Below are 25,671 nucleotides of genomic sequence, written 5' to 3' on the forward strand. Positions count from 1 at the left end.
GAACCCGAAAAACAAGCAGCTAAATGGCTGTCTGTACACCCAATTCACAGGGAGATGCTGTTTTGACCCCTAGGTCCCCTAGGGCTTAGCCCAGTTTTAGCCAACTCCCACTGACAATACCCCCATCTATCTCATTTCATTTCTTATATTTCTATACTGCCCCATAGCCAAAGCTTTCTGGCTGGTTCACAAAAATTAAAAACCATTAAAATACATTATATAAAATGTAAGAACCATTCACATAATGACATAAAACAAATAACACACACAACAACAACATATATCTAAAACAATTTAAAACAATCAGCCAGAGACAATCAAAAGAATCATTATACGCTGCCAAATGCCTGAGAGCCATGGACTGAGGAATTTCTCTCTATAAATTCGAACAACAGAACTGCCCCGAAACTCTTTCTCTGCGCCTCCCTCCAGCCTGACATCTCTCCCTTTCCAGAGGCCAGAGAGAGTGATTCCAGGTCATCGAGGGACATAACTGTGGTTTTGTTCAAGTCCCTGGCCCCTGTGGATTTTGCCCAATCGCAATAAATCAAGACAGCCCCAACCCATAACATGATGAAGCATGGGCAAGTTCAGCTCCTGACCTTCTCTAAGCCTTGATCAAAACAGAGCTTACAACCAGCTTCAGAACATCTCTGATTAGGAGAAGGAGCTTCTGAAGCAAAGGCTGTTAATTCCAGGCAGTGCATCTTGTTTCATATATTGATATGGGATCTATGCCTGTAGAACAGGAAGGGGGAACCTCAGGCCTGGCTTCCAGTGTAGCCCTCCACAGTTCCCCAGATGGCGACACACCCTTCCCCTGACATCATTTGGTGGTTTCCTGGCTTTTGTGCAGATTTTACCTGTTCTGAAAGGTTGAAATGCCTCTCCTAAGGTATAGTTACTGGCACAAAGAGCATTAAGCTGAAATACGCTGGTGTTGTATTTTGACCCCACCCACCACTGGAATGCGGCCCCTGAGAGCTTCTCTGAAATGGAATTTGGCCCTTGGGCTCAAAGAAGCTCAAGACACCCCTGCTGTAGATCACATCAAAGATTTCGGCTACTAATGCAGAGGGGAGATCAGACGCTGTGGATATGCTCCAGCAGAAAAGATGTGTCAAGGATGACAGGTGGACTCCTCAACAGCGTAGGGGCCACCAAATACCCAGCCCTACTCACTGATAATGTTGCCCGTGCCTTGAGTGTCTCCCCTTCTCCCAGTTTTTTCCAGGTCCCTCCACAATGATGCTTCTTCCAGGTTTGCCTATTCCCTGGCAAGAGATGCAGAGCAGAACACCAAAGAGCTGGAGAAACCCCTCTGGGCCGAATATGCCCAGGAAGCACACGGCAGGCAGGATGAAACAACCAGCAAACTGACCGCGAGCCACATCTTCTCAAGGCTGAACAAGGCAGGAGAGACCCTCACGCACAATGGCACGGAGGTCTTCCCGGAGGGCACAGGCCCACGCTTGGAGGGACTTGGGCATGGTGATCACATTGACGGGCACAGCTTGGCGTCGGTGGCATGGACAGAACCTGACCAGCCCAACCAAGTAGTTCTGGAGCAGGCTGAGGAGCTGTGACTGTCCCCTCCTGCTGCCTTCTCCCACATACTGCGTTTCGAGGATTTAATGGGGTAGTGATTGGGCAACCTAGGTGTGCAGACAAAACTGCCACACACTCATTGAGCAGGGAGGAAAAGGCATGGATTAGCCTGGGGTGGGAGGCCATGCTGTGTGAGAGAGGGCGTAACGAGCACCTCCTTCTCCTCTGGCCCTCTCAGCGGCCCACCACAGAAAAGCACAGGATAAGGCACAGGTTCCTGGGCTACATCCCATCTTCCATTTTTAAGTCATGGGGAATTCTCCCAACCACTGCTCCCATGTGATAGCGAAGGAGTCTCAGGGGGGCAGTCTACACTCTGACCACTGGAAATGTGACTTATCCAGTCCTCTGACTTTTGAGATCTCATCAGGCATTGCTCATGTTTTCAAGCATATTTTTTGCAGTCATGAGGACTAGAAACTTAAACAAAAGAACATGAAAGCTGAATTCTATGTCCACAGTCTGCTGCACTTTTGTTGAATCGCGGCAGGGGCCCAGACCTGGCTATGCTCCTTCTATTGCTGGGCAAGAGTTGAAAAGGGGCCAAAGTTTCATACAATCCAATTCTTAAGGCTAGCTCTACCTCTTAATTCTTTAAAAACTTAATTTATATTCCAATCTTACATGGGGTCTCCAATATCCCCTATCCACAGGACCCGCCAATTCCATACCCACTTAGGTTTGTGGTGCTCCTGGATCATTCAGGTCCCATTTTAAAAACACATGTCCTGTTTGCTTACTTGGTCCCAGAAAGACATGTAGGTCCCACCAACTGCGAAGGCCACAAACATACAGGGTAAGATCTGGGCCTCTTCAAGAGAGACTTGTAAGAAAGGCAGGCCAGGGAAGGATCCAGTTTATATCTCCATACATCTAGTTCTACATATTTATGGGGTAGAATCATAGAATAGTGGGGTTTGGAAGGGGCCTACAAGGCCATCGAGTCCAAACCCCTGCTCAGTGCAGGAATCCAAGTCAGAGCATCCCCGACAGGTGGCTGTCCAGCTTCGTCTTGAAGGCCTCCAGTGTGGGAGAGCCCACTACCCACACTGGAGGGTGGATGGCCCAGGATGGGTATAGTTTGTACTGAGCCTTGCACACACAATCAAGGGAGAACTGGCCCTCAGACGAGCATAAAGCAACCCTGGCAGATGACAGCCCATGTTTTTCAGAAATTTCCCTAGCGCTACCTTCCTGCTCCCAACATTTTGTGCCATTTGCGCTCTGGAACGCCGTGCACAGCGGGGTTTATGTATGTGACTACTTCCAAGAGTGCAGCTCTTGGAATGCCAAATCCACCTCAGACACTTAACCTTCTGTCCTAGAAGTAGTCATGTTTCTTAATGTCCCCACCACCTTCTTTGGAGGGCACAACAGGGGCTTGCACACACAACCCTGCCCCCAGCCTAAAAATGTTTTGCTGGCGCTGGCCTAGTTTCATCTTTGCTTGGTGCCTCTTTAAAGTCCCCCAGGATCTCTTGTTTAGATGGGGTCTATTTCCCTTCCTCCCTACAAATCCAGACTTTATGCGCTCATCAGGTCTCTGTATCTAAATCCATTTGTTAGCCAGCTTTGACTGTGGAGAAGAGGAAGGGCAGTGTGTGTGGTGAGGGGGGAGTTTTGTTTCTGGATTACTTGAAACTAGCTGGGACCAGCAAAGATAAGAGGACAGGGGGGACCTTGGCCCTTAACCTGGAACAGGCGAGATCTTCAAGCCCCAAACTGTCTTGCTAACTTTGACCTCCTTGGATGCTGCATGCAAAGTACTTTGGGATGGATTGAGCATCATGTGTACACTCTGGCACTGATGAGAAGAGCATGTGCACAGCGCACATTGCCTCAGGTGCAGGTGGAAGGTGAGCAGATGCAGAGAGGGAGAGGAAATCTAGAGATGAGCCATTACCTTCTTTGCTGCCTCCAAAATGTAAGAATAAGTAGCCCTGACTGAATATATTCCATGTACGTGTTGTTGTTTTTTTAAAACCAAAACAACCCACCAACTACTCAAGTTAAAATTAAATATTGGACGCACAGAATTGTCTTGATTTGTCCGCTCATTTTCTACATCACCGTTCGGTCGCCAACACTAAAGGGTCTCTTCCTCTCTGCCCTACCAAACCAAAAGCACATTTGGTGGGAACGCAAGACAGGGCCTCCTTGGTGGTGGCTCCTGGGTACAGGAACTTCCTGCCAACTTATTCAGACAGGCTTTTCCTTTTTAAGGCTGACCTGATTGCTGAAGCAGCTTTTATCAGGTGGGTTTAGTGGGTGTTTCTAATGGATGTTTTTATGTTTTAATTCCAATTTTAGAGTTTATTGTTAGCAGCATCTAGCACTAGTTTGAGTGGAAAGGTGAGATATAAATGTAATCAATAAATAGGGAGCAAGGGAAGGGGAAAAATGCTGACTGGAGCCTTTGCACTGAATGTAGCCCCCAACTATTCCAAAATACTTAATAGTGGACCTGATCAATCAAGCAACGGTTCCATTGAAGAAAATAGGAAAATCCATAATGGATCACCCAGCTTTTATGCTCTTGTTGAACATTGCTCTCCTAAGAAATGTCTTATTCCTTGACATCTTGGAATCGCTCTGTGCTTCTGCATCTCCAATAGCGTTATTGCTAGCTGAGCACGCAAATGGCGAGCCTCACCTGAAGTCTGCTGAGACTTGAACACACCTACAACTACACACTTGCTGGGGAGTAAGTCTCACTAAACTCAACGGGGCTAACTTCTGAGTAGTTTTGTAATTTCTTAATGCTGGTTGAAACTCATCCATTCGTGATGTTCACTGTTGTAACGAGCCTAGATCACTGTTTGTGGATTTGCTATTAAATTCAGAATGGATTTCGAGCTTCGGAGGAAGCGCGGTCCGTTTCTAAACAATGCCATTTCTGCGCATGCCCTGATTTGGTTGGATTAACCCTTTCTTGATAATCCAATGCTGCTTTCCTCCTCACTGCTGCAGCTCCAGCTCTGTGAGTAACACGACACGGCGGTGCCATTCCTCTGCCTCCTCCACGACTGGCAACAGCCAGGGAGCAATCTTTATGCGGAAGGGCCTCACAAAAACAACCGATCAGGAAGGTGTCACGTTGCCCCATGCGTTTCCAAAGTAGCTCCCAAGATGCACTTTGATACTGCGCAAAACCTCGTGAACACAGAACGAGATTTTGTAATAAAGGAGAGCTCTTGTCTGAGCTAACATGGGCGAATTTGTTATTTTCCACGGAAATAGCAAATTCACCCAGCGAAAGTTCACCCATCGCTTTTTCTGAGTAGACAAGTGTTATCTTACACTGCAATGTATGAACCTACTGAAGCTGTAAGATTCCCCCTCCGCAACACAGCTGGCTATTATTTTTGTGTTAGCTTTTTCTTCTCTGAGAGGAGCAAGTTTTCACTGTTTTTTAAACGTTTTATGCTGGTCTTGGACCACCATAAATCTTTGATTTAATCTGAAAGCTCTAACAGTGAGGCTAGCTCACTTCAATGGCCTATCCATGCATGCAAAGTCACCCCCTGGCACTGCAGTCACTGGGCGACTCACACGCACATGTGAACCAGGCTTAAGACACTTCAGCCTAGTTTAGAGTTAATGGGGAATCATGGTTTCCAGCTACCTTGAATGCACACACATACGCCTCCTGGTTTGTTTTTATTAAACCTAGTTTGTAAACAAACCACAGTTTCCCAAGTTTGGACATCATAGGGAACTGTGGTTTAAAAGTGGACACAGATGCTTCCAATTTCTTCGGACGCACAAGAGAGGGAAGGGTGGGAAGAGTGTAACCCAGAGGTTTCTGCAGACTCATTCACGCAACAGAAAACTGTGGCTGCCCCATTACTCGCAAACTCAGCCTTGGAGCTGGGTGGCGCTCAGTGGGACTGAGCATAATCTAGACTACAGATCACCCTCCTATTTTTTGGTATGACTCATGAAAATGAGCTGGAAGGGCATCTTGAGCAGCACTTGCAAGCTCTAGGGGAGAAAAACCCCACACAAACAAGGGTGTGATGGAAGACAAGTCTTTAAAAAGTTGTATATAAAGATGAATGTCAAAAAAGGTTTCTAAGACATACACAGGTAACACAAACACACACAGAGGGTGGATCAGGTAGGCAGCGACTCCAGTTTCAGCCGCTTGGCTGTGGTGGAGTTGGTGTCCAGTGCACAGGATTCTTGTTTTGGAGTAGCACTGTGCTCCCCGATGCCGTTGCAGTGCGGGATGGGCTCCTCTTTGCACAGGAACTTAAAGTCCGTGCTGGGTTTTGCAAATGGTTTGTCCTCGCTGAGCTCTGCGCTTTCCACCACCACTGGCCTGGTCCATTCGGGGATTTCCAGCCCGAGGTGCTTCATGAGCTTTGTCATGATGTCGTCCACGTAGCCGTGGATGCGCAGATCAGCATGCTTGTCCTGAACAGGTGGGAGAAAGGAAACAGGAATCACAGGGGGTGAGTGGGAGTTTTGCTCTGACGGAGAGAGGTGGAGAAAGAGCACACAGCAAGCAGGGGAACACAAGGCAGCCACTTTTCTGAAGCTAAGCAAGTCTCGATGGGAGACCATGATACTTCACTCCACCCCCAGATAAACTGCTCTGATTTCCTTGATGGGAGGAAAGGCAGGGAGAAAAAACCCAGGGCTACAATCCCCTTAAATGTTAGATCAAGGAGTCTACAAAATCCTTGAGAGAATTTTTGTGAACCGCCCAGAGAGCTTCGGCTATTGGGCGGTACAAAAATGAAATAAAAAATATTGAGAAAAGGTGTAGTACTGGCCTCTTTAAAGGAGACAGTAACTAAGCCAGAACTGAAAAAGCCTAACTTGGACCTGGATGATGCTAACAACTATAGGCCGGTGGCTGATACCCCCTTCTTGGGCAAGGTGCTTGAGCAGTAGTTGCTGGCCAACTCCAGGTACTCTTGACTGAAACTGATCATCTAGACCCATTTCAATCAGGCTTCAGGCCTGGTTTTGGAACACAAACTGCCTTGGTTGCCTTGTGGGATGATCTTTGCCGGGAGAAGGACAGGGGAAGTATGACCCTGTTGATTCTCTTGGACCTCTCAGCAGCTGTCGATACTATCAACCATATAGGCTGTCTGGGTTGGGAGTTGGGAGGTACGGCGTAGCAAAGGTTCTGCTCCTATTGGATGGCTGATTCCAGAAGGTGGTACGAGGGGATCATAGAATAGGAGGGTTGGAAGGGGCCTATAGGACCACTGAGTCCACCCCCCTGGTCAGTGCAGGAATCCAAGTCAAAGCATCCCTGGCAGATGGCTGTCCAGCTTCGTTTTGCATGCCTCCAGTGTGGGGGAGCCCACCAGGATTATTGCTCTGTGCCTTGGCAGCTATGCTGTAGGGTTCCACAGGGCTCTATTCTATCCCCCATGCTATTTCACATCTACATGAAACCACTGGGAGAGGTTATCCAGAGGTGTGGGCTGAGGTGTCATCAATATGCAGATGACACCCAGTTCTGTCTCTCCTTTTCATCAAATACAGGTGAGGCAGTGGCTGTTCAGAAGCATAGAATCACTGAATAATAGGGTTGGAAGGGGTCTATAAGACCATTGAGTCCAACCCCCAGTGCCTGGGCACAGTAATGGACTGGATGACAGCCAATAAACTGAGGCTCAATCCAGACAAGACAGAGGTAGTTAGTGGGTGTTTCTTCTGCCTCGTTAAGTGATGTTCAACATATTCTGGAGGGGGTTGCACTCCCCCTAAAGGATCTTGATCATGATCTGGGGATGTTCTTGGATCCAGCATTGTCAGTAGAGGCAGAGGTGGACCCAGTGGCACGGAGCACTTTTTATCAGCTTAGGATGAGATGCCAACTACGTCCTAACATGGACAGAGATAGCCTAGCTACAGTGATCTATGCTTTGGTAACTATTCGTCTCAATTACTGCAATGTTTCCTTTGAAAACGATCCAGAAACTTCAGCTGGTCAAAAATAAGGCACCAAGATTGTTAATGAGGACTGCCAGCGTGATATTATGCCAGTACTTTCCCGGCTGCCAGTCCATTTCTGGGCCTGATTCAAAGTGCTGGTATTAACAGTCAAAACCCTAAATGGCTTGGGGCCAGGTGACCTGAAGGATCATCTCCTCCTGTATATACCTGCCTGGACCCTAAGATCATCTCCAGTGGTCTTTCTCGAGGAGCACCCATGGAGATGAGGTGGGTGGCTACTAAGAAGAGCCTTTTCTGCTGCGGCACCTGGTTGTGGAATGAGCTTCCCAGAGAGGCTTGCCTGGTGCCTACGTTGTGCTCTTTTCAGTGCTAGGTGAAGACCTTATTCACCCAGGCATTTTAGTCTTTCATTTTCCGTTTTAAATCTGTTACTGTATTTTCAATCTTTGCACTGCTGCTAGGTTTTATTTTGGTTTTTATTTTTTATTTTATACTGCAGATTTAAACTTTTATATTGTGTTTTGTGTTGTGTTTTATGGTTTTAATTGTTGTGAACCGCCCAGAGACCTTTGGCTATTGGGCGGTAAAGAAATGGAGTAAATAAATAGATTGAGCCACGTGGGTTTTGGTTGATTAATCTACTAAATATATTTGCAAATGGGGAAAAAGATTCCTGAAGCAACCACCATACTTTTTGGTTTTGGTTTTAGCTGATTTGCCGAAGTGCGTTGCATGGTGGGCACCGTCCCTGAAGAGGCATTCCCGTGTGTGCGTGTGCGAGAAAGAGAGAGACAGAGAATGGAGAATACTTCTTAGGATGGGGCAGTTGCCAAATGCCATTTCAACCACCACATGATCAGTGGATTAGGGGAAAGGGACAGCAGTGTGGCCATATGGGGAAGCCAGAGGAAGTGACCCCCAGGACTGCGGTCCCCACCCCCCATTTTACAAGACCCTTGCTTGTTCTTGCTGCCACAGACTAACACAACCACCCCTTGTCTAAATAGCAGCGCCTCTGTACATGCCTCACAGAATCCACACTCTCTCCCTGCCCTCCCTCCCCAAAGTTTGGCCATCCTTCAAAGCAGCCATAAGCAACGTGTCACGCACCAAAGGCCAAACTGAAGCAGCAGACCTGCCCCCGGCCAACTGCAGGGGCAAATGTCTGGGGGTAGGGTGGGGGTGGACTTACGTGCTTCGTTTGCTGCAGGTTAATGATCACCAGCTTCCCGCCTTTCTTCTTCGTCAGCAGAGGAAGGTCTCCGCTAGGCTTGATCTGCAGCGACGTCCCCAGGGTGATGGACAGGTCGGCTCTCCTGCAGGGAGAAGAGAAACCGATGCCAGTTTTCATGCCTGGTCAGGATGGGGCTACAAGTGGACAAGGCTTTTCAGCCTGTCTAGCAAGGGCGCTTCTAGAAAGGATGCTAGCTCAGACCCGTCAGCACATACGTGAAGTCAGGATTATTTGCTCTGATATGCAGGATGGCCACATTCAGAGAAGGACTACCTCTGGAGAAACAATTCAGGAAGGTTGTCAGCTCCAGACCCTGCTGCCCATGGCTTTCCCAGAGGCAGCTACCTAGGCCGATAGCCGAGCTTGCCGACTCTTCAGAAAGTTATGAGTTTGGGCTGCTGTGAAAGAGCAAAATTCACAGTCGTGAAGGCCTTTCACAAAAGCACTGCATTGTGCTGCTCGCATTTCGGTCCCTGTGGGACTGGAGAGGTTGCGTCTTACTACCTTGTCCATTTTAGGCAGAGCTCTGATTGAAATGAGGGTCAGATGGGAGGAATTCTTTGAACGAGCAACTTGGTTGTTTGATTTCTGTTAAATTACAGCTTTCGGATTTAGGGCACTATCCTTCTGATTGCGCCCTTGCTACTATGAGGCCCCCGAACCTGGAGGCGTCTGAGCTTCCTATGTTCTGCTGGGCTGAAGCCAGCAGGGTGGAAGGAACGGTGGAGGTGATGGTTGACTCCCAGTCCACCAATTTCTTGTATTTTTGCTAGACAGGCTTTTTGGCCTGTCTAGCGAGGGCGCTTTGGTGGGGGAAGGAAGGAGGCTGGAGGAGGCTCAAGATAACTCATATCCTGGGCTCTCCGGTCTCTTCCCCTCCCAGCCCACCAGAACGCCCCCTTTCCTGAGGCACCAAGGTTGCTTTTCTGACCTCAGAGAGGCAGCCAGCGCAGTTCTTTCTGCGCCAGCTGAAAGGGGGAGGGGTCTGATCTCCGACTCCCCCTTCCGAGGTCAGAACGCTGGCTCTGACCTCAGAGAGGTTTTACAAGCCATTTGATGGTCCCTGGACTGCTGTCCCAGGGACCACAGGACTGCTCTCTTATCCACAAAGGTTTTTGTGGCACCTTAAGCGACCACACATTTATTATGGCACAAGTGTTTGTCGACTTATGCCATAATTCAGCCTCCAGATGTCTTGGGACTATAACTCCCATAATTCCCAGCCAGCATGACCATTTGGGTCCAACACAACTGGAAGCCACCAGGTTGAGGGAGGCTGTCATAATGAATTTATTAGTCTTTAAGGCAGGGGTGCAGAACCTCAGATCCGGGGGTTGAAGCCAGCCCTCCAAGGTTTCCCAGAAGGCCATGCTTCCTTCCCCTGGCCCCACCCCTTTCCCCCCAAACACCGATTGTCCGGTGGTTTTCCAGCTTTTGTGCAGTTTTTCCCCCTATTCTAAAAGGTTAAAATGCCTCTTTGAAGGCTTAGTGACTGGTAGGAACAGCTTTCAGCTAAATTATGCTTGGGTTATTTTTGGCCCCACCCTTTTGTACCTTAGGCCCCACCCCCTTTTGCCTTCAGCCCCACCCCCACTGGAATGCAATGGAATTTGAAATGGAATTTGGCCTTTGGGCTGAAAAAGGTTCTGTACCCCTGCTTTAAGGTGCCAGGAGACTCTTTGTTGTTTTGTCACGTTCCTCTGTCCTCTCCCTTCGCAATCAACACACTCCAGGAAACAAAGACCAGACTACTTTACTGATTAACGACTAGCTTCATTACAAATGCAAATTCTAGGAGTGCAAGGAACCAGCTAATGCACACATCTACGAATATCAATAGAGGATATGAAGTGGAAGTTAGGAAAGCTGCCAGCAGTCTGGGCAAGAACTTCGCGGCCAGACTAGATTTGCAGGGATGCCCCTTCCTTAGGGTGGCTCCCTCCTATGTTAGCATCCATGAGTGGCCAACCTGGTGGAGCATCTAAGCCCTACCCCTAACTTTTCCCGCTTTGCTCTGCAATGGACTCTTGCATCCCCCAAGTCACGCCCTTGCCCCCGCTCTCCTCCTCCTGGAGGAACGGGGGAGCCATTCAGCCTGTGCCATCTGTGTGTCAAGGTCCTGGGAAGAAAGTCCCTCTGTATCTAGGTGCACTGGAGAGGTTGCTTCCCCCTCTTCTAGCTGTTCCCATTCTGAATCTGAGCTGCCACACATCTCCACATGCTCAGATTCATTCCTGACATTTTTCCTGCAACAGACTAACATGGCTAACCCTTTGGAAAAAGATATCAGATGGCGGTTCTTGCAAAAATATTATGTACAGGATCATAAAAATGCTGGTTTAAAATCTGGTTTTAATTGTATTATGGTCATTGACCAGCATAAATACATCTTTGAACTGAGTTTATCAGGCATGCTTTTGGGAACTGGGACTGTGGAAGATCCTACCTGCTCGCTTCACTAGCCAGGTTGAGGTCACGATCTGGCAGGGAATCTTCCCAGTCTAAGATGGTATCCATCAGCTTTCCTCTTTGAAAATAAAAATGAAATTTAGATACACAAACCCGTGAACTTTAGATGAGGCATGCAATTACTTCCATGTGAGATGACACAGCCATTCACTCCCAGAGATTTTTGAGGCAGTTCTACACCACAGATGGAAAATCATTCCCTGTGCCCCAGGGAACTGCAGAGGGGCAAAAGACCTCCAATTTAGAATTTGCTGCACCCTCTCCAAATGACAATTCCTAGAATTCTTGGGGGAAGCTGAGACAGCTTAAACTGGTATAAGCCTGAAACAACATCTGTAGAGCAGCTCTGTATTTTGACACTTTCAAGTAAGGTGGAATTTAAAACAGCAAGAACAGCCTCCAAAATACTGGGAAAGGCTAGCAAAGCCCACGGCGTAAGAAGCAATAGTCTTCAAATATAAACAGATTCTGGGAGTCTTCCGCTACTTCAAGAGCTCATTGGGGTATCCTATTCCTTAAATTCACTTCTTTCATCTTATCGTTAGCACATTCAACAGTCCCATTTAATCCAGGTATCCACACACTTGATCCATCCAAAATCCAGGGAACATTTTCACATGTATTGGCTTTCAGCGCTCCCCCCACCCCCATGTGTAACTCTGTACTTTTTTTCTTTTTAGAGAGAAATCCCCCCCAAATCCCCACTCCATTGGCTGAACTTGGTGTGATGTCATGGAAATTCGCCAACATTTGAAACTGCTCAGGGGAGACATGCGCTAATAGAATGCTGACAAAAAATGCAAGTGCTGCGAAGGAAGCAGAAGGTGAGCATAGCCAGATGAAACCTCAGACAGGATGGGCTGGGCTGTGCCCCTTTTGATGCAGCAGGGGGAGGGAGGGCAGGCTAGGAAGAGCCTTAGGCTGAAAGGGGAGGGGAAAGAGAGACGCGCAGCTGCCCAAGACCTAGGCAGTATGCCAAAAATCCAGGACTCTGAGGGAAGTATTACTGCAGGGGTGTCGAACCTCTTTCAGCTGAAGGGCCGGATTGAATTTCGCAGAAGCTCTCAGAGGCTGCATTCCAGTGGTGGGAAGGGTCACAGGCAAAAGGGGAAGGGCACCCCGCCCCATACCAGCATTCCTTGCTATCAAGCTCTTCCTGCCAGCGACAAAGGAGAGGCATTTCAACCTTTTGGGATGGGGAAAAAAACCCATGCAAAAGCTGGAAAACCACCAAATTATTGGTGGTAGGGGAAAAAGCGGGTGGCCACTTGGGAGAATCCCAGAGGGTAGGACCGGGACCCCAGGAAGCCTGGTGTTTCCCAGCCCTGGATTGGTGGAAGAGGCAAAGGCCCAAGAGAAAAAGGGGGAAAGGGCGGGGGGGGAGAGAATCAGACAGGGCTGGGGGGGCAAATCGCACAGAGCTGAATTTAAAAGGTTGGGGGGAGTGTACACTCAAGAAAGCATTGATGCCTAGGACAGCAATGGCCCCAAAGCCAAGCAGCTGGGGAGGCTGAAATGAGGGCTGGATTTCACATTGCAGATTTGAAACCACCCACCCGCCAGACCTCTGGGACCTCGTATGCCTGCAGTAGCCCTTTCCAACTTTGACCTGGCACCCGAGGAGCCCATTTCTTCCAAGATGCCCTCCACCCTCCCTTGGGCAGCAAGAGGGAGACCACCTGCAACCCCGTCCTTGGTGGCTTGGTCTTTTCGGGGGAACCCACCGGGGACTAAACTCAGCACGAAACGTATCGAACACCCCCCTCAACGCATCGAACATGCCGCTACCCAAAAAGACTTAACACTGGGGGCTCGCAGACAGCTGGTGACAGATGGGACCATACCTGCAAGAGCGAAGCCCTCTGCGTTTGGAGACGTCACACAAGCGGCCGGTGGGTTTGAGTCCCATGGTGCCCACCACTGCGTCCCTCACATACTGCCTAAACACAAACACACGGAGAGGACACAGCAAAGCATTACGGTCTCCGGGAAGCAGTGGTGAGGATGATGCCAGGAAAGGAAGAATCCCTCCTCCCTTTTATCTGTCATTCAGCCCCCGGCGCCCGGGTGAACGTCAGAAGAGCCACGCTGGAGCAGAGCAAAAGTTTATCCGTTCAAGTAACCTGCTTCCTCAGTGGCCAGGCACCCCAATGGGAAGCCCCCAAGCAGGGCGTGAGCGCAACAGCATCGTCCTGCTACCAGTCATGATGGCTATAGACTATCTCCAGGATCACAGGCAAAGTGCCGCAGAATTCTTGCCAGGGAACACACGCAGGAGGGTTGCGTTCCCATCATGTTGCGTTCATGTCCTACCTGTGGGCTTCCTATTGGTGCTTCTGGTTGGCCACTGTGGGAAACAGGATACTCAAACGGATAGGCCTCTGGTCTGATCCAGCACAGCCCTTCTGATGTTGATCCTGACCTTTCTCCCCCTCCCCAGCTTTGGTTGATCCTCGGCTAGGCCAGCATGAACAGCTAACTCACTTTAACAAACCAATTGATGTTCTTTGACATTCAGTAGCCCTGACAGAGAGTTCTAATCCACTTTAAACCAGCATAGTCATGCTGACTGGGGATAATGGGAGTTGTAGCCCAAAGCATCTGGAGGGTGCCTAGTTGGGGAAGACTGCTTTAAACTAAAAAGTCCCACATGCTTTAGCCTTTCCTCACAGGGACGGGGGTACTCCAGCCCCTCCATTGTTTCTGCTTGCCTTTTCCCTGCTCCCCAATCTCCCTTTGGTGCCAAGGCAAGCAGAACCATACAGAGTATTCCAGCCTTGTACTGAACTCACCAGTTTGCCACAGGTAACCAGGAATTCCACATAGGCGAGCATGCAGGCTGGTGGAGGAAGGGGACATCACTTGGTCCCTCTTCCAGCCACCCATCTGGTTTCCATGCTAGCCACAGAGGGGAAAAGGACCTTTCCCCCAAGTCCAGCGGGAAACACAGCAGGCTGGGGCACGGGGGTCTGGTGACGAAGGGTGGAGGAGTGCCCAGCCCCTTTTCCACCACTCCCATTGGGTAGAAGCCAATTATTTTTAAAAACTAGCCTAGTAAGACGTTACTAGCCTGCCTTTCCATGCTGGCTGTTTCTTCACAGCCAGTACGGAAATGCAGGCTATAAGCCTCTTAGTTGGGTAGTACTTTTTTCTTCAGGCTACTAACTTCTGTGGGCTTATTTATAAGGCTGTAAATAAGGGAGCTGCCCGGGAGAGAGAGACAGCTTCCAATTCTACAGTCCCTGCTCTTCTCCAGAACACTGGTGGGCAGAAAGTAGATCTCCAGAGGTTTTGGACTTCAACTCCAAACATTCTTGAACATTGCCCATGCTGGTAGGGGCCTCTGGGAGCTGTAGTCCTAAAGATCTGGAAATCTACCTTCAGCCCACCAATGCTCTGGAAGGCCTAGGGTTGGAGCAGTGGCGAAAGGGGGGACATACTTGCCACATTTCGTGCATTCTTCCACAAACATGTTGCCATGCAACTCCGCCAGCTTGTCCCTGTGGAAGAGCAAATAGCGGGGAAATCTTGGTTAGACAACCGAGATCAGCTCCAGTAAAAGAGCAAGAACTATGGATCTGCTTTAAGATTTTCACCAGTCCTCAGCAATTACCCAAATATTGCTGGGTACAAGAATGCATCGGGGGGGGGGGGGGAGTAAATTAAATAATCCCAAAGCACCCGTCCAGAGTTTGCAAGCTGTGTCCCTGCAGGGGGGCAGTTGGATCATTTTCTGCTTTGCTCCCAGGAGGAGAGAGACAGGAGAACTGCTGGTGAAGAGTCTCTGCTCTGGTCTCACCTCCTTATAAAGCAAACAAGGAGAGGGGATTTCTCCTTGGGCAGTTCCACCTTTCAGTCTAAAGGCAAACCTCTTTCAGGTTTGTGTGCCTACAGTGTAACTGGCTGAGACCCTGACCATTCAGAGCTGTGCCTGATGATTTCCCGTGCACCTAAAACCACACTGTCATTGTTGTTTTAAAAACTGCCAGTTCTGCATCTGGTGTAGCCAGCTGTGGTGCTGTCAGGATTGGGCCCCAGCGTCTTGGCAGAGGCCTCTCAGGAGGCTGCAGGGACAGACTCAGAGTCAGAAGGGGAACAGTGCGACGTGGTGGGAGGGGGACCAGAGCTTCAGGGTGGCAGGGACAGAGAGGAATCAGTCCAGGGGCAAGCTAATCGGTTGGAACAAACCCCAACCATAACCTCTCCCTCTGTGGGAACACAGCAACTCATGGGGGTGGGAGGAAGCGGGCATGACAGATGCAACAAACAGCTGTCAGGTCAAGAGGGAAGCGCATCTTCTGGAAGTTCAGCGTTCTACAAGGTCGGCCCATTGCAAGAGGTCTCTAGGGGAAGACCCTCCCTGAAGGCGGGACTGGGAAAGCCTTCCAGGTTCTGTTCTGCAGGCTGGCACCAGATCTGCAGCAACTTCTCTCCTAAGAGTAGTGTAGTGCATCTCTTAGAAAGATCTTTAGGTAGTCTATTTAGTACTGTGCCAGGTTACGCAGGGATGTCGGCATTAGGTTGCTGCAGCATGACAAAGCCTGTAACCTCAACTGCTGTAGGACTGATTGATTTGCATAACAAAGCTGGTTTATTTGGAGATCGACTTCTTGTTTGCCAGGAGGGCTCAGCACTCGAGCATTCTAGAGACAGAGGTGCAGCATCGTGGTCTGCCTTTAGATGAGGCTGCCTGTCACTCCACAGCATAAGTCAGGTCTCCAGTCTTTCTTCCTTTTAAACTGAAGACGCTCTCAGGCCAAAAACACACTAGAAAAATGGGCCGGGGTGGGGGAGCTTCCTAAAGGGCAGGTGCTGCTTCTTCTTCCTGCACTCTAGAATACAATCTTTTCAGGTATAAAAGAGCAAAGCTGCCTCAGCAATCAAACTTTGGAAGGGGAGGGATGATTGTTCAGTGTAAGAGCACCTGCTTTGCATGCAGAATGTCTCAGATTCAATCCCAGTGTCTTCAGGTCAGGCTTGGGAGGAATCCTGCCTGAAACTGCTGCTGATCAGTGACTAGAATCAGGAGTCAGAAGAACAAGAATCTTACTTTATTTTTATGGGAAGGAGCATTGCGCAACAGTGGAGCCCTTGCTTTGCATGAAGAAGGTCCCTGGTTCGATCCCTTGCATCTCCAGGTCGGGCTGGAAAAATTCCTGCCGGAAACCCTGGAGAGCTGCTGCCTGTCAGTGTCAACAATATTGGGCTGGATGGACCAATGTCTGACTCAATATAAGGCAGCTTCCTATGTTGCTATGTCTGGGGAACTCCAGATCAGTGGCAGTGCCTCTTTTTGTATAATATGAAACAATGATAAGCGGCCCGTTACCTGGGGAAGCCGGAACGCACGTGAAGGCCGTCCACATTCTGGCTGACCAGAAACCGCAGGATGCCAGCTCTCTGCAGCTCCAGCAGGGCCATGTGGGTCTTGGATGGCCGCGCGTTCTCAAAGGTGGTGTCAAACTTGGGGGGGAGGCCCCGCTCCTCCATGGTCCAGACACCATTGGGACCTCTGCAAGGGGGGGAGGGGAGGGAATCCAGTTGTTAAAAGCAGATATAGTGGCTGCTAACCAGTTGCTCCCCGGGATGCTCCAAATCCACAGTTAGGGGGTGGGGGGGAGGGGAAAGAGTGGGCTTTGAGAGACTGAAGGATTATCATTTCATTTATTACACTTCTATACTGCTCGATAGTTAAAGCGCTCTGGACAGTTTTCAAAGAGTAGAACCCTTAAAAGACATAATATTTATCACAATTGTTACTGGACCCACCTAGAATGGCCAAGATTGACTTATAATTTGGTTCGCAGCAAAGATTTCATGGAAAAGGAGTTCAGGGGTTGGTTTGGTCTTCGATGAATTCTAATAGATCTAATTGCTATTTGGGCAGAAAAGCAATCAACCAGCTTTTTTTGCAGAGGGCATTTTGGCCCAGATCATACACAGCAATCTCAGGGCCAAGAATAAACTATCATTTATCAGACCAAGGACAACCACTGGCCCACGTATTGCCATGCCATGCCATGCCTCCCCTTCCCCTCATATGCCCAGCCTTCAGGTTGGTACCTTGGTTAGTTAAGCAACTATTTCCCATGATGTCTGAAAGCCTGGAAACTGTGGATTAAGACATCCATTTAATGCAGCTGCTTCCTGGACTGCCCAACTTTGCAAAATGAGAAGGGGGGGGGGGATCAATGCCTCATATATCACCTCAGGTGAAGTGCGGTGTAGTGCATTGTGTGCTGGGCTGGGGAGATTTGGCATAGAGCTTGCAGGGTGACCTTGAGTTAGTTATTCACTCTCACTCTCTCACTGCCCTCGCAGGGAGGTTGTGCAAGGATAAAAGCAATGGAGGTCCATGTATGCCAGCTCCCAAGTGCCAAAGAGGGATAAAACAAAGAAATAAGATTAGGATGAATAACTGCATCACTGGATGTGGGATTTCCCCTCCTGATCTCTCTCAGAGCCATCACTCACGAACCACGGCACAACTTCCCCCCTTTGATCACGGGAATAACCAGCTGAACAGGCCAAAGCTTCCTCTCAGAAAAACAGACCGGGGCTTGGGGGCTAAATTAGCTTTCCCCCACTTTCTGGATGTGTTGAGACTACAGATCCCATCACCCCAGCCAGCCTGAAAACAAGAGGGATGATGGAAGTTATTGCCCAAGACAGCATGGTCCAAATAGCAGGACCGTTTCCAGATTCTGGGGGGTGAAACTGAGACAGATTAGAAAGAAAGAGGGAAATGGAGGCAGGGAAGAACGAAAGAAAGAAAAAGGGAAACTGAGGAAGAGAAGAAAGAAAAGAAAGGGAATCTGAGGCAGAAAAGAAAGGCAGACAGAAAAGAAGGGAAAGTGAAGCAAAGAAGAAAGAAAAGAAGGAAAAGAGATTTTCAGTGCCCCTGCCTCGACTTGGCTACTTTGCTATTACCCATTCAGTTGCATCTCCCTCCAGGCCCAATCCACACAATGTTCCAGAGCAGGGGTGGGCCGGGAGGGAGGGACTCCGCCCTTGTGGCTCCTTTACTGCAGTGGGAGGCAGGGTGGTAGGCAGGGGGCCCCTCCATATTCCCTCCTCCAGCTGCAGGTTTCCTCACTCCACTTACCTGAAGTCTGGGATCCCCGAAGCTGTACTTATGCCAGCACCGGTGTGAAACACCACATTGGAGGCGCTCTGGATCAAGTCAGCCAGCTGGCGGACCTTGCTCTCCAGCTCTTCTGGCGGGTCAAAAAACTGGACAGAAAAGAGCAAAGCAGAGGAAATCCTGTGTCTGCGAGCATTAAAAGTTGTTCAGCGTTGCAACAGGTACACTGTGGAAACCCACCCACACCGCCAAAGCCGCATTATGCCCCTCGGACCTTTGTAGTTTCTAATCCTGCCAGCTAAACAGGAGGTCCCCAGTCTTACCTGGGCATGAGTTGTGGCCCACTTGCTGGGGGGCTGCTTTTGCCGAGTTCATGCTAAGCTGCAATGGAGGTGTGGAGGGTTTCATGTATTGTGCATGAACCCTTTTCATACTGCATCACTTTTTTAGATCATGCTTTTGTGGTGCACAGTTTTATTTGGGTTATTTTGCCGAGGACAGTTTACATTGATTCTTGGCTGCTTCCTGTTGTATTCATTATAGATTTCTGTATTTGCATGTGGAAGCCCCAGTGAGACAGCTTTTTACGATGGGAAGCAACACATAAACATAATAACATAATTATAAATAATATTATATTGTTATTAATAATGACTAATTATTCTTCTTAGGGCGCAATCCTAGGCATGTTTAGATAGAAAAGTGCTACAACTCCCAGCATGCTGGCTTGGGCATGCTGGGAGTTGTAGAGGTTTTTCTGTCTAAACATGCCTAGGATTATGCCCTTTGTTGTTGTTGTTGTTCAGTTGTTCAGTCGTGTCCGACTCTTCGTGACCCCATGGACCAAAGCACGCCAGGCCTTCCTGTCCTGCGCTCTCTCCCGGAGCATGCTCAAGTCCATATTCATTGCATCGGTGATGCTATCTAGCCATCTCATCCTCTGCCGTCCCCTTCTCCTTTTGCCTTCAATCTTTCCCAGCATCAGGGCCTTTTCCAGTGACTTTTCTCTTCGCATTAGGTGGCCAAAATATTTGAGCTTCAGCTTCAGTCTCTGTCCTTCCAGTGAGCAGTCAGGGTTGATTTCCTTTAGGATAGACTGATTTGACCTCCTTGCAGTCCAAGGGACATGTAAGAGTCTTCTCAAGCACCACAGTTCGAAGGCATCAATTCTTCAGCGCTTAGCCTTCCGTATAGTCCAGCTCTCACAGCCATACGTTGCTACTGGGAAAACCATAACTTTGATTATGCAGACCTTTGTCAGCAAGGTGATGTCTCTGCTTCTTACTATGCTGTCTAGGTTTGCCATAGCTTTCCTCCCAAGGAGCAAGCGTCTTTTAATTTCATGGCTACAGTCACCGTCTGCGGTGATCTTGGAGCCCAAGAAAATAAAATCTGTCACTGCTTCCATTTCTTCCCCTTCTATATGCCAGGAAGTGATGGGGCCAGATGCCATGATCTTAGTTTTTTTAATGTTGAGTTTCAAAGCAGCTTTTGCACTCTCCACTTTCACCCTCAACAAGAGGCTCTTGAGATCCTCTTCGCTTTCTGCCATTAGGGTGGTATCATCTGCGTATCTGAGGTTGTTGATAATTCTCCCGGCAATCTTAATTCTGACCTGTGATTAATCGAACCCGGCGTTTCTCAAGATGTACTCTGCATTAAATAAGCAGGGCGACAATATGCAGCCTTGTCGTACTCCTTTCCCAATTTTGAACCAATCGGTTGTTCCATGTCTGTTCTTACTGTTGCTTCTTGACTCTCGTACAGGTTTCTCAGGAGACAGGTAAGGTGGTCTGGTACTCCCATCACTTTAAGAATTTGCCACAGTTTGTTCTGATCCAAACAATCAAAGACTTTACTGTAGTCAATGAAGCAGAAATAGATGTTTTTCTGGAATTCTCTTGCTTTCTCCATGATGCAGCGAATGTTGGCGATTTGATCTCTAGTTCCTCTGCCTCTTCGAAACCCAGCTTGTACTTCCGGTAGTTCTTGGTTCGCTTACTGCTGAAGCCGAGCTTGTAGCATTTTGAGCATAATCTTGCTGGCATGTGAAATGAGCACAATTGTATGGTAGTTCGAACACTCTTTGGCATTGCCCTTCTTTGGCGTTGGAATGTAAACTGACCTTTTCCAGTCTTGTGGCCATTGTTGAGTGTTCAAAATTTGTTGGCATATTGAGTGCAGCACTTTAACAGCATCATCTTTTAGGATTTTAAATAGCTCAGCTGGAACACTGTCATCTCCGCTAGCTTTGTTGTTAGTAATGCTTCCTAAGGCCCACTTGACTTCACTCTCTAGGATGTCCGGCTCAAGTTCAGTGACCGCACTATCATGGCTATCAGGGACATTCAGATCTTTCCTGTATAGTTCTTCTGTGTATTCTTGCCACCTCTTCTTAATCTCATCTGCTTCTGTTAGGTCCCTGCCTTCTTTGTCCTTTATCATGCCCGTCTTTGCACAAAATGTTCCCTTGAGATCTCCGATTTTCTTGAAGAGATCTCTAGTCTTTCCCATTCTGTTGTTTTCCTCGATTTCTTTGCATTGTTCATTTAAGAAGGCCTTCTTGTCTCTCCTTGCTATTCTCTGGAACTCTGCATTCAGTTGGATATATCTTCCCCTTTCTCCCTTGCTTTTCGCTTCCCTTCTTTTGTGAGCTACTTGTAAAGCCTCATCAGACAGCCACTTTGCTTTCTTGCATTTCTTTTTCTTTGGGATGGATTTCGTTGCTGCCTCCTGAACAATGTTACGGACCTCCGTCCATAGTTCCTCAGGCACTCTGTCTCTCAGGTCTAATCCCTGAAATCTATTCCTCACCTCCACTGTATATTCATAGGGATATGATTTAGGTCATACCTGAACGGTTTAGTGGTTTTCCCAATGTTCTTCAATTTAAGCCGAAATTTTGCAAGAAGCAGCTCATGATCTGAGCCACAGTCAGCTCCAGGTCTTGTTTTTACTGACTGTATGGAGCTTCTCCATCTTTGGCTGCAAAGGACATAATCAATCTGATTTCGATATTGACCATCTGGTGACGTCCATGTGTAGAGTCGCCTCTTGTGCTGTTGGAAAAGAGTGTTTGCTATGATCAGCGTGTTCTCTTGGCAAAACTCTATTAGCTTTTGTCCTGCTTCATTTTGTACACCAAGGCCAAGCCTACCTGTTATCCCGGTTATTTCTGGACTTCCTACTTTAGCATTCCAATCCCCTATGATGAAGAGGACATTTTTTTTGGTGTTAGTTCTAAGTGTTGTAGGTCTTCACAGAACTGATGAGCCTCAGCTTCTTCGGCCTCAGTGGCTGGGGCATAGACTTGAATTACTGTGATGTTGAATGGTTTGCCTTGGATTCGTACTGAGATCATTCTATCGTTTTTGAGATTGTACCTTACTTCTTCTTCTTAATAATTCTTCTTCTTCATAATTCTTAATAACTGCTCTTCTTCATAATTCTTCTCCTTAATAACTCTTGTTCATAATTCTTCTTGATCATAATTAATTCCTTTTCACAATTTTTCTTCTCCTTAACAACTCTTCTTCTTCTTAATCATAATTCTTCTTAATAACAACACTAATAGTACTTCTTAATAACTCTTCTTAATAGGAATAGCTCTTCTTAACAATAACCCTTAACAATAATAATTCTTAATAATAATTCTTAATAATAACAATAATGATAAGTTCTCCATTTGACAATTGCGTTAGGCTGGCTGGAAAGAAAGCGCCGTTGCAAGCAGGGGCACTTTGGGGAGAGGCAGCGGGGAAGCAGCAAGAAAGGGGTTCTGGTGGGGGCCCCGAGATCCCAGCCCTAAAAGGCAAGGGGCGGAGGGGGCTTCTCTTTTCGGGGGGGCGCGAAAACGACGGCTGGCCGCGGGTGCCAGGCGCCCCCTGAGACACTGGAGGGGGAAAGAGGACGCCCCTTCTGGGGGGGGCGTTTAAAGGTGGGAGGGTGCCAGAGGCAACGGGGGGGGCTTCCTGTACACCCCAGTGGGCATTATTGCCGTTTATTTTTCTTTCTACGGGGGGGCTGTCCCCGCCCCCCCCGTCACTTGCGGGTGGGGCGGGCAGGGCAGGGCCTGGAGGGTTTCCATGGCAACCGCGGGGCCTCTCCTCTCACCTCAGGGAGGCCGCATTTGCCCTTATCCGAGTAAGGCGAAAGCCCCGCCGCGTAATTCACCGACATTCTGCTGCTGCTGCCGCTGCCCCCGTTTTATTTATTTTTATATTAATAAAGTTTCCCCTCGTTAACTTCCGGTCAGGGGGAAGCCTTCCCTGCGCACGCGCAGCATCACGGGTGCTGGGGGGGGTTGGAGAGGGATAAATGCGGTGGCGGGCGCCATCTTTGTCTCTGGCAGGGGGGCTCTTCTTTCTGAAGGCACGACGGCAGGTCGCGCCATCTTTGTCTCTGGCCGGGATGGGCTTTTCGTTTTTAATGGAGGCGGGGGAGGGAGAGATCGACCGATGGGAGCCGCCATCTTAGTTTCTGGCTCAGGGGCTTCATTTATAAACGTGTAACGGCAAGTGCCGCCATTTTTGCTTCTGGCAGAGAGGCTTGTCTAATTAATGCCAGTGGCGCCATCCTTTATTTCTTCCCAGCCTTCTGTCTGTCTGTCTATCGTACCTCAGTTTCCTTCCTTTCCTGCTTCAGTTTCCTGTCTGTCTGTCTTTCCTTCCTTCTTTCTGTATCTGTTTTCTTTTCCTTCCTTTCTTTTCTGCTTCAGTTTCCTGTCTTTTTTTCCTTCCTTCCTTCCTCCCTTCCTGTATCTGCTTGCTTGCTTGCTTTCTCTCTCTCTCTCTCTGTTTCCTTCCTTTCTTTTCTGCTTCAGTTTCCTGTCTTTCTTTCTTTCCTTCCTTCCTTCCTTCCTTCCTTCCTCCCTTCCTGTATCTGCTTGCTTGCTTGCTTTCTCTCTCTCTCTCTCTGTTTCCTTCCTTTCTTTTCTGCTTCAGTTTCCTGTCTTTCTTTCTTTCCTTCCTTCCTTCCTTCCTTCCTTCCTTCCTTCCTTTCTGTATCTGCTTGCTTGCTTGCTTTCTCTCTCTCTCTGTTTCCTTCCTTTCTTTTCTGCTTCAGTTTCCTGTCTTTCTTTCATTCCTTCCTTCTTTCTGTATCTTTCTTTCTTTCTCTCTCTCTCTCCTTCCTTTCCTGCTTCAGTTTCCTGTCTGTCTGTCTTTCCTTCCTTCTTTCTGTATCTGTTTTCTTTTCCTTCCTTTCTTTTCTGCTTCAGTTTCCTGTCTTTCTTTCATTCCTTCCTTCTTTCTGTATCTTTCTTTTTCTTTCTTTCTTTCTCTCTCTCCTTTCTTTTCTGCTTCAGTTTCCTGTCTTTCTTTCATTCCTTCCTTCTTTCTGTATCTTTCTTTCTTTCTCGCTCTCTCTCTCTCTCCTTTCTTTTCTGCTTCAGTTTCCTGTCTTTCTTTCTTTCATTCCTTCCTTCCTTTCTGTATCTTCTCTCTCTCTCTCTCTCTCCTTTCTTTTCTGCTTCAGTTTCCTGTCTTTCTTTCCTTCCTTCCTTCCTTTCTGTATCTGCTTGCTTGCTTGCTTGCTTTCTCTCTCTCTCTCTCTGTTTCCTTCCTTTCTTTTCTGCTTCAGTTTCCTGTCTTTCTTTCCTTCCTTCCTTCTTTCTGTTTCTTTCTTTCTTTCTTTCTTTCTCTCTCTCCTTTCTTTTCTGCTTCAGTTTCCTGTCTTTCTTTCATTCCTTCCTTTCTGTATCTTCTCTCTCTTTCTTTTCTGCTTCAGTTTCCTGTCTTTCTTTCATTCCTTCCTTCTTTCTGTATCTTTCTTTCTCTCTCTCTCTCTCTCCTTTCTTTTCTGCTTCAGTTTCCTGTCTTTCTTTCATTCCTTCCTTCTTTCTGTATCTTTCTTTCTCTCTCTCTCTCTCTCTCTCTCCTTTCTTTTCTGCTTCAGTTTCCTGTATTTCTTTCCTTCCTTTCTGTATCTGCTTGCTTGCTTGCTTTCTCTGTCTCTCTCTCTGTTTCCTTCCTTCGTTTTCTGCTTCAGTTTCCTATCTTTCTTTCCTTCCTTCCTTCCTTCTTTCTGTATCTGTTTGCTTTCTTTCTTTTCTCTCTCTCTCTCTGTTTCCTTCCTTTCTTTTCTGCTTCAGTTTCCTGTCTTTCCTTCCTTCATTCTTTCTGTATCTGTTTGCTTGCTTTCTTTCTCTCTGTCTCTCTTTGTTTCCTTCCTTTCTTTTCTGCTTCAGTTTCCTATCCTTCCTTCCTTCCTTCCTTCCTTCCTTCCTTCCTTCCCTGTCTCAGTTTCCCTTCTTTGCTTAAGAAGCAATCCTATGCATGTTTAGATAGGATGAAGTCCTACAATTCCCAGCATCTCCCAGCCAGCATGACTGGCTAGCGAATCCTGGAAATTGTAGGACTTTTTCCTGTCTAAACGTGCATAGGATTGCGCCCTTAATTTCTTTCTTCTGCGGGCTTCCCAGACATACATTGGGAAGAGAATCCCAGTCTAGATGGACTGTTGATATGAGCCAGCAGGGTTCCTAATGTTTTTTTGTGTAATAACAATCATGATGATAGTATTAATAGTAATAAAAATAATAGCTAAATGTATAAGTGTTTGTTTCCATTTCTGCTCTCTTGAGACTGAAGAAAGTCTGCCGATGCAGAACAGCAAGTTTAACACCATGCATAGGCGCAGAATACCTTCTTGCTGCAGAATCCCATGTGACTCCAAAGCTTGCATCCTGCTATTTTAAGCCCCAGCTGGGAGGAACTAAAGGAATGGTCTTCTGCTCTGTGCTTCTTTTTACGGGGAACAACACAGCTGATATAAGACTCTCAGCTCCTGCTCAGGGAGGGGTGGGTAATTTTACCTGTTGCAGGTGGTAACTTAATTCCTGCCTTCCCTCTGCCATCCATTTCTCATTGGCAGGGAGGCCGTCCAGCTGGCGCTTCAAACACCCCTGATACATTGAAATAGTTTTTGAGCCAGGCTCCCGTAAGGAGATACCGCTGAGGTTGTTCTTCTGTCTTAACTCTGTGCTGAAAAAGGACAAGGACACCCAGCGTGGACCTCACCAGAGGCGACAAGGTAGAGACAGGGAACTGAGGCAAAAAGAATAATAATGCAACTGCTATCAAAGAATTTGTAACAGTCCATCCCCCAGAGACAATGCCACGTAAATTTGGTGTTTGTAAGTGTTGTATTTTTAAGACAATATTTGGAAATGGGAATATTTTTTCTTCTTCAAGCTGCGCGGCCTGTTGGAAACATTTGCAAGGGTTCACACTCAGGTGTGAAGGAAAAAAATGGAGAGCTTTGGTTGGTTGGTTGGTTTGCAAAGTGGAGGTGAGTTCCTCTGGAAAAACAACAGGGCTGAGCAACAGGCAAACACACACAGCGGTCTCGCTCT

At 47.9% G+C, this 25,671-nt stretch overlaps 2 protein-coding genes across 3 annotated transcripts in view; one reads left to right on the plus strand and one right to left on the minus strand.

Annotated features, from left to right (window-relative positions):
• The window catches only part of LOC146333548 (cyclic AMP-responsive element-binding protein 3-like protein 3), a 34,833-nt gene extending 30,333 nt beyond the window's left edge, over positions 1–4,500 (plus strand). For both annotated transcript variants that reach the window (XM_084825882.1, XM_084825881.1), the window contains exon 10: positions 1,225–4,500. In XM_084825882.1, the coding sequence (XP_084682008.1) occupies positions 1,225–1,586 (362 nt within the window). In that variant the 3' untranslated portion in view covers positions 1,587–4,500. The remainder of the gene's footprint in view (positions 1–1,224) is intronic.
• SIRT6 (sirtuin 6) lies at positions 3,670–22,559 on the minus strand. The gene is made up of 8 exons (XM_084825886.1): positions 22,431–22,559; positions 18,339–18,466; positions 16,563–16,745; positions 14,674–14,733; positions 13,078–13,173; positions 11,211–11,291; positions 8,723–8,846; positions 3,670–6,027 (listed from the first exon to the last, which is right to left on the minus strand). The coding sequence occupies exons 1-8, from the start codon at positions 22,494–22,496 to the stop codon at positions 5,725–5,727; spliced, it is 1,041 nt and encodes a 346-aa protein (XP_084682012.1). The 5' UTR covers positions 22,497–22,559; the 3' UTR covers positions 3,670–5,724.
• Positions 22,560–25,671: the final 3,112 nt, after the last annotated feature.

The sequence above is a fragment of the Heloderma suspectum genome, chromosome Z (genome assembly GCF_057233095.1).
Source record: "Heloderma suspectum isolate Gila_16-S chromosome Z, 16-S_ref, whole genome shotgun sequence".
In the NCBI taxonomy this organism is placed as follows: Eukaryota; Metazoa; Chordata; class Lepidosauria; order Squamata; family Helodermatidae; genus Heloderma; species Heloderma suspectum.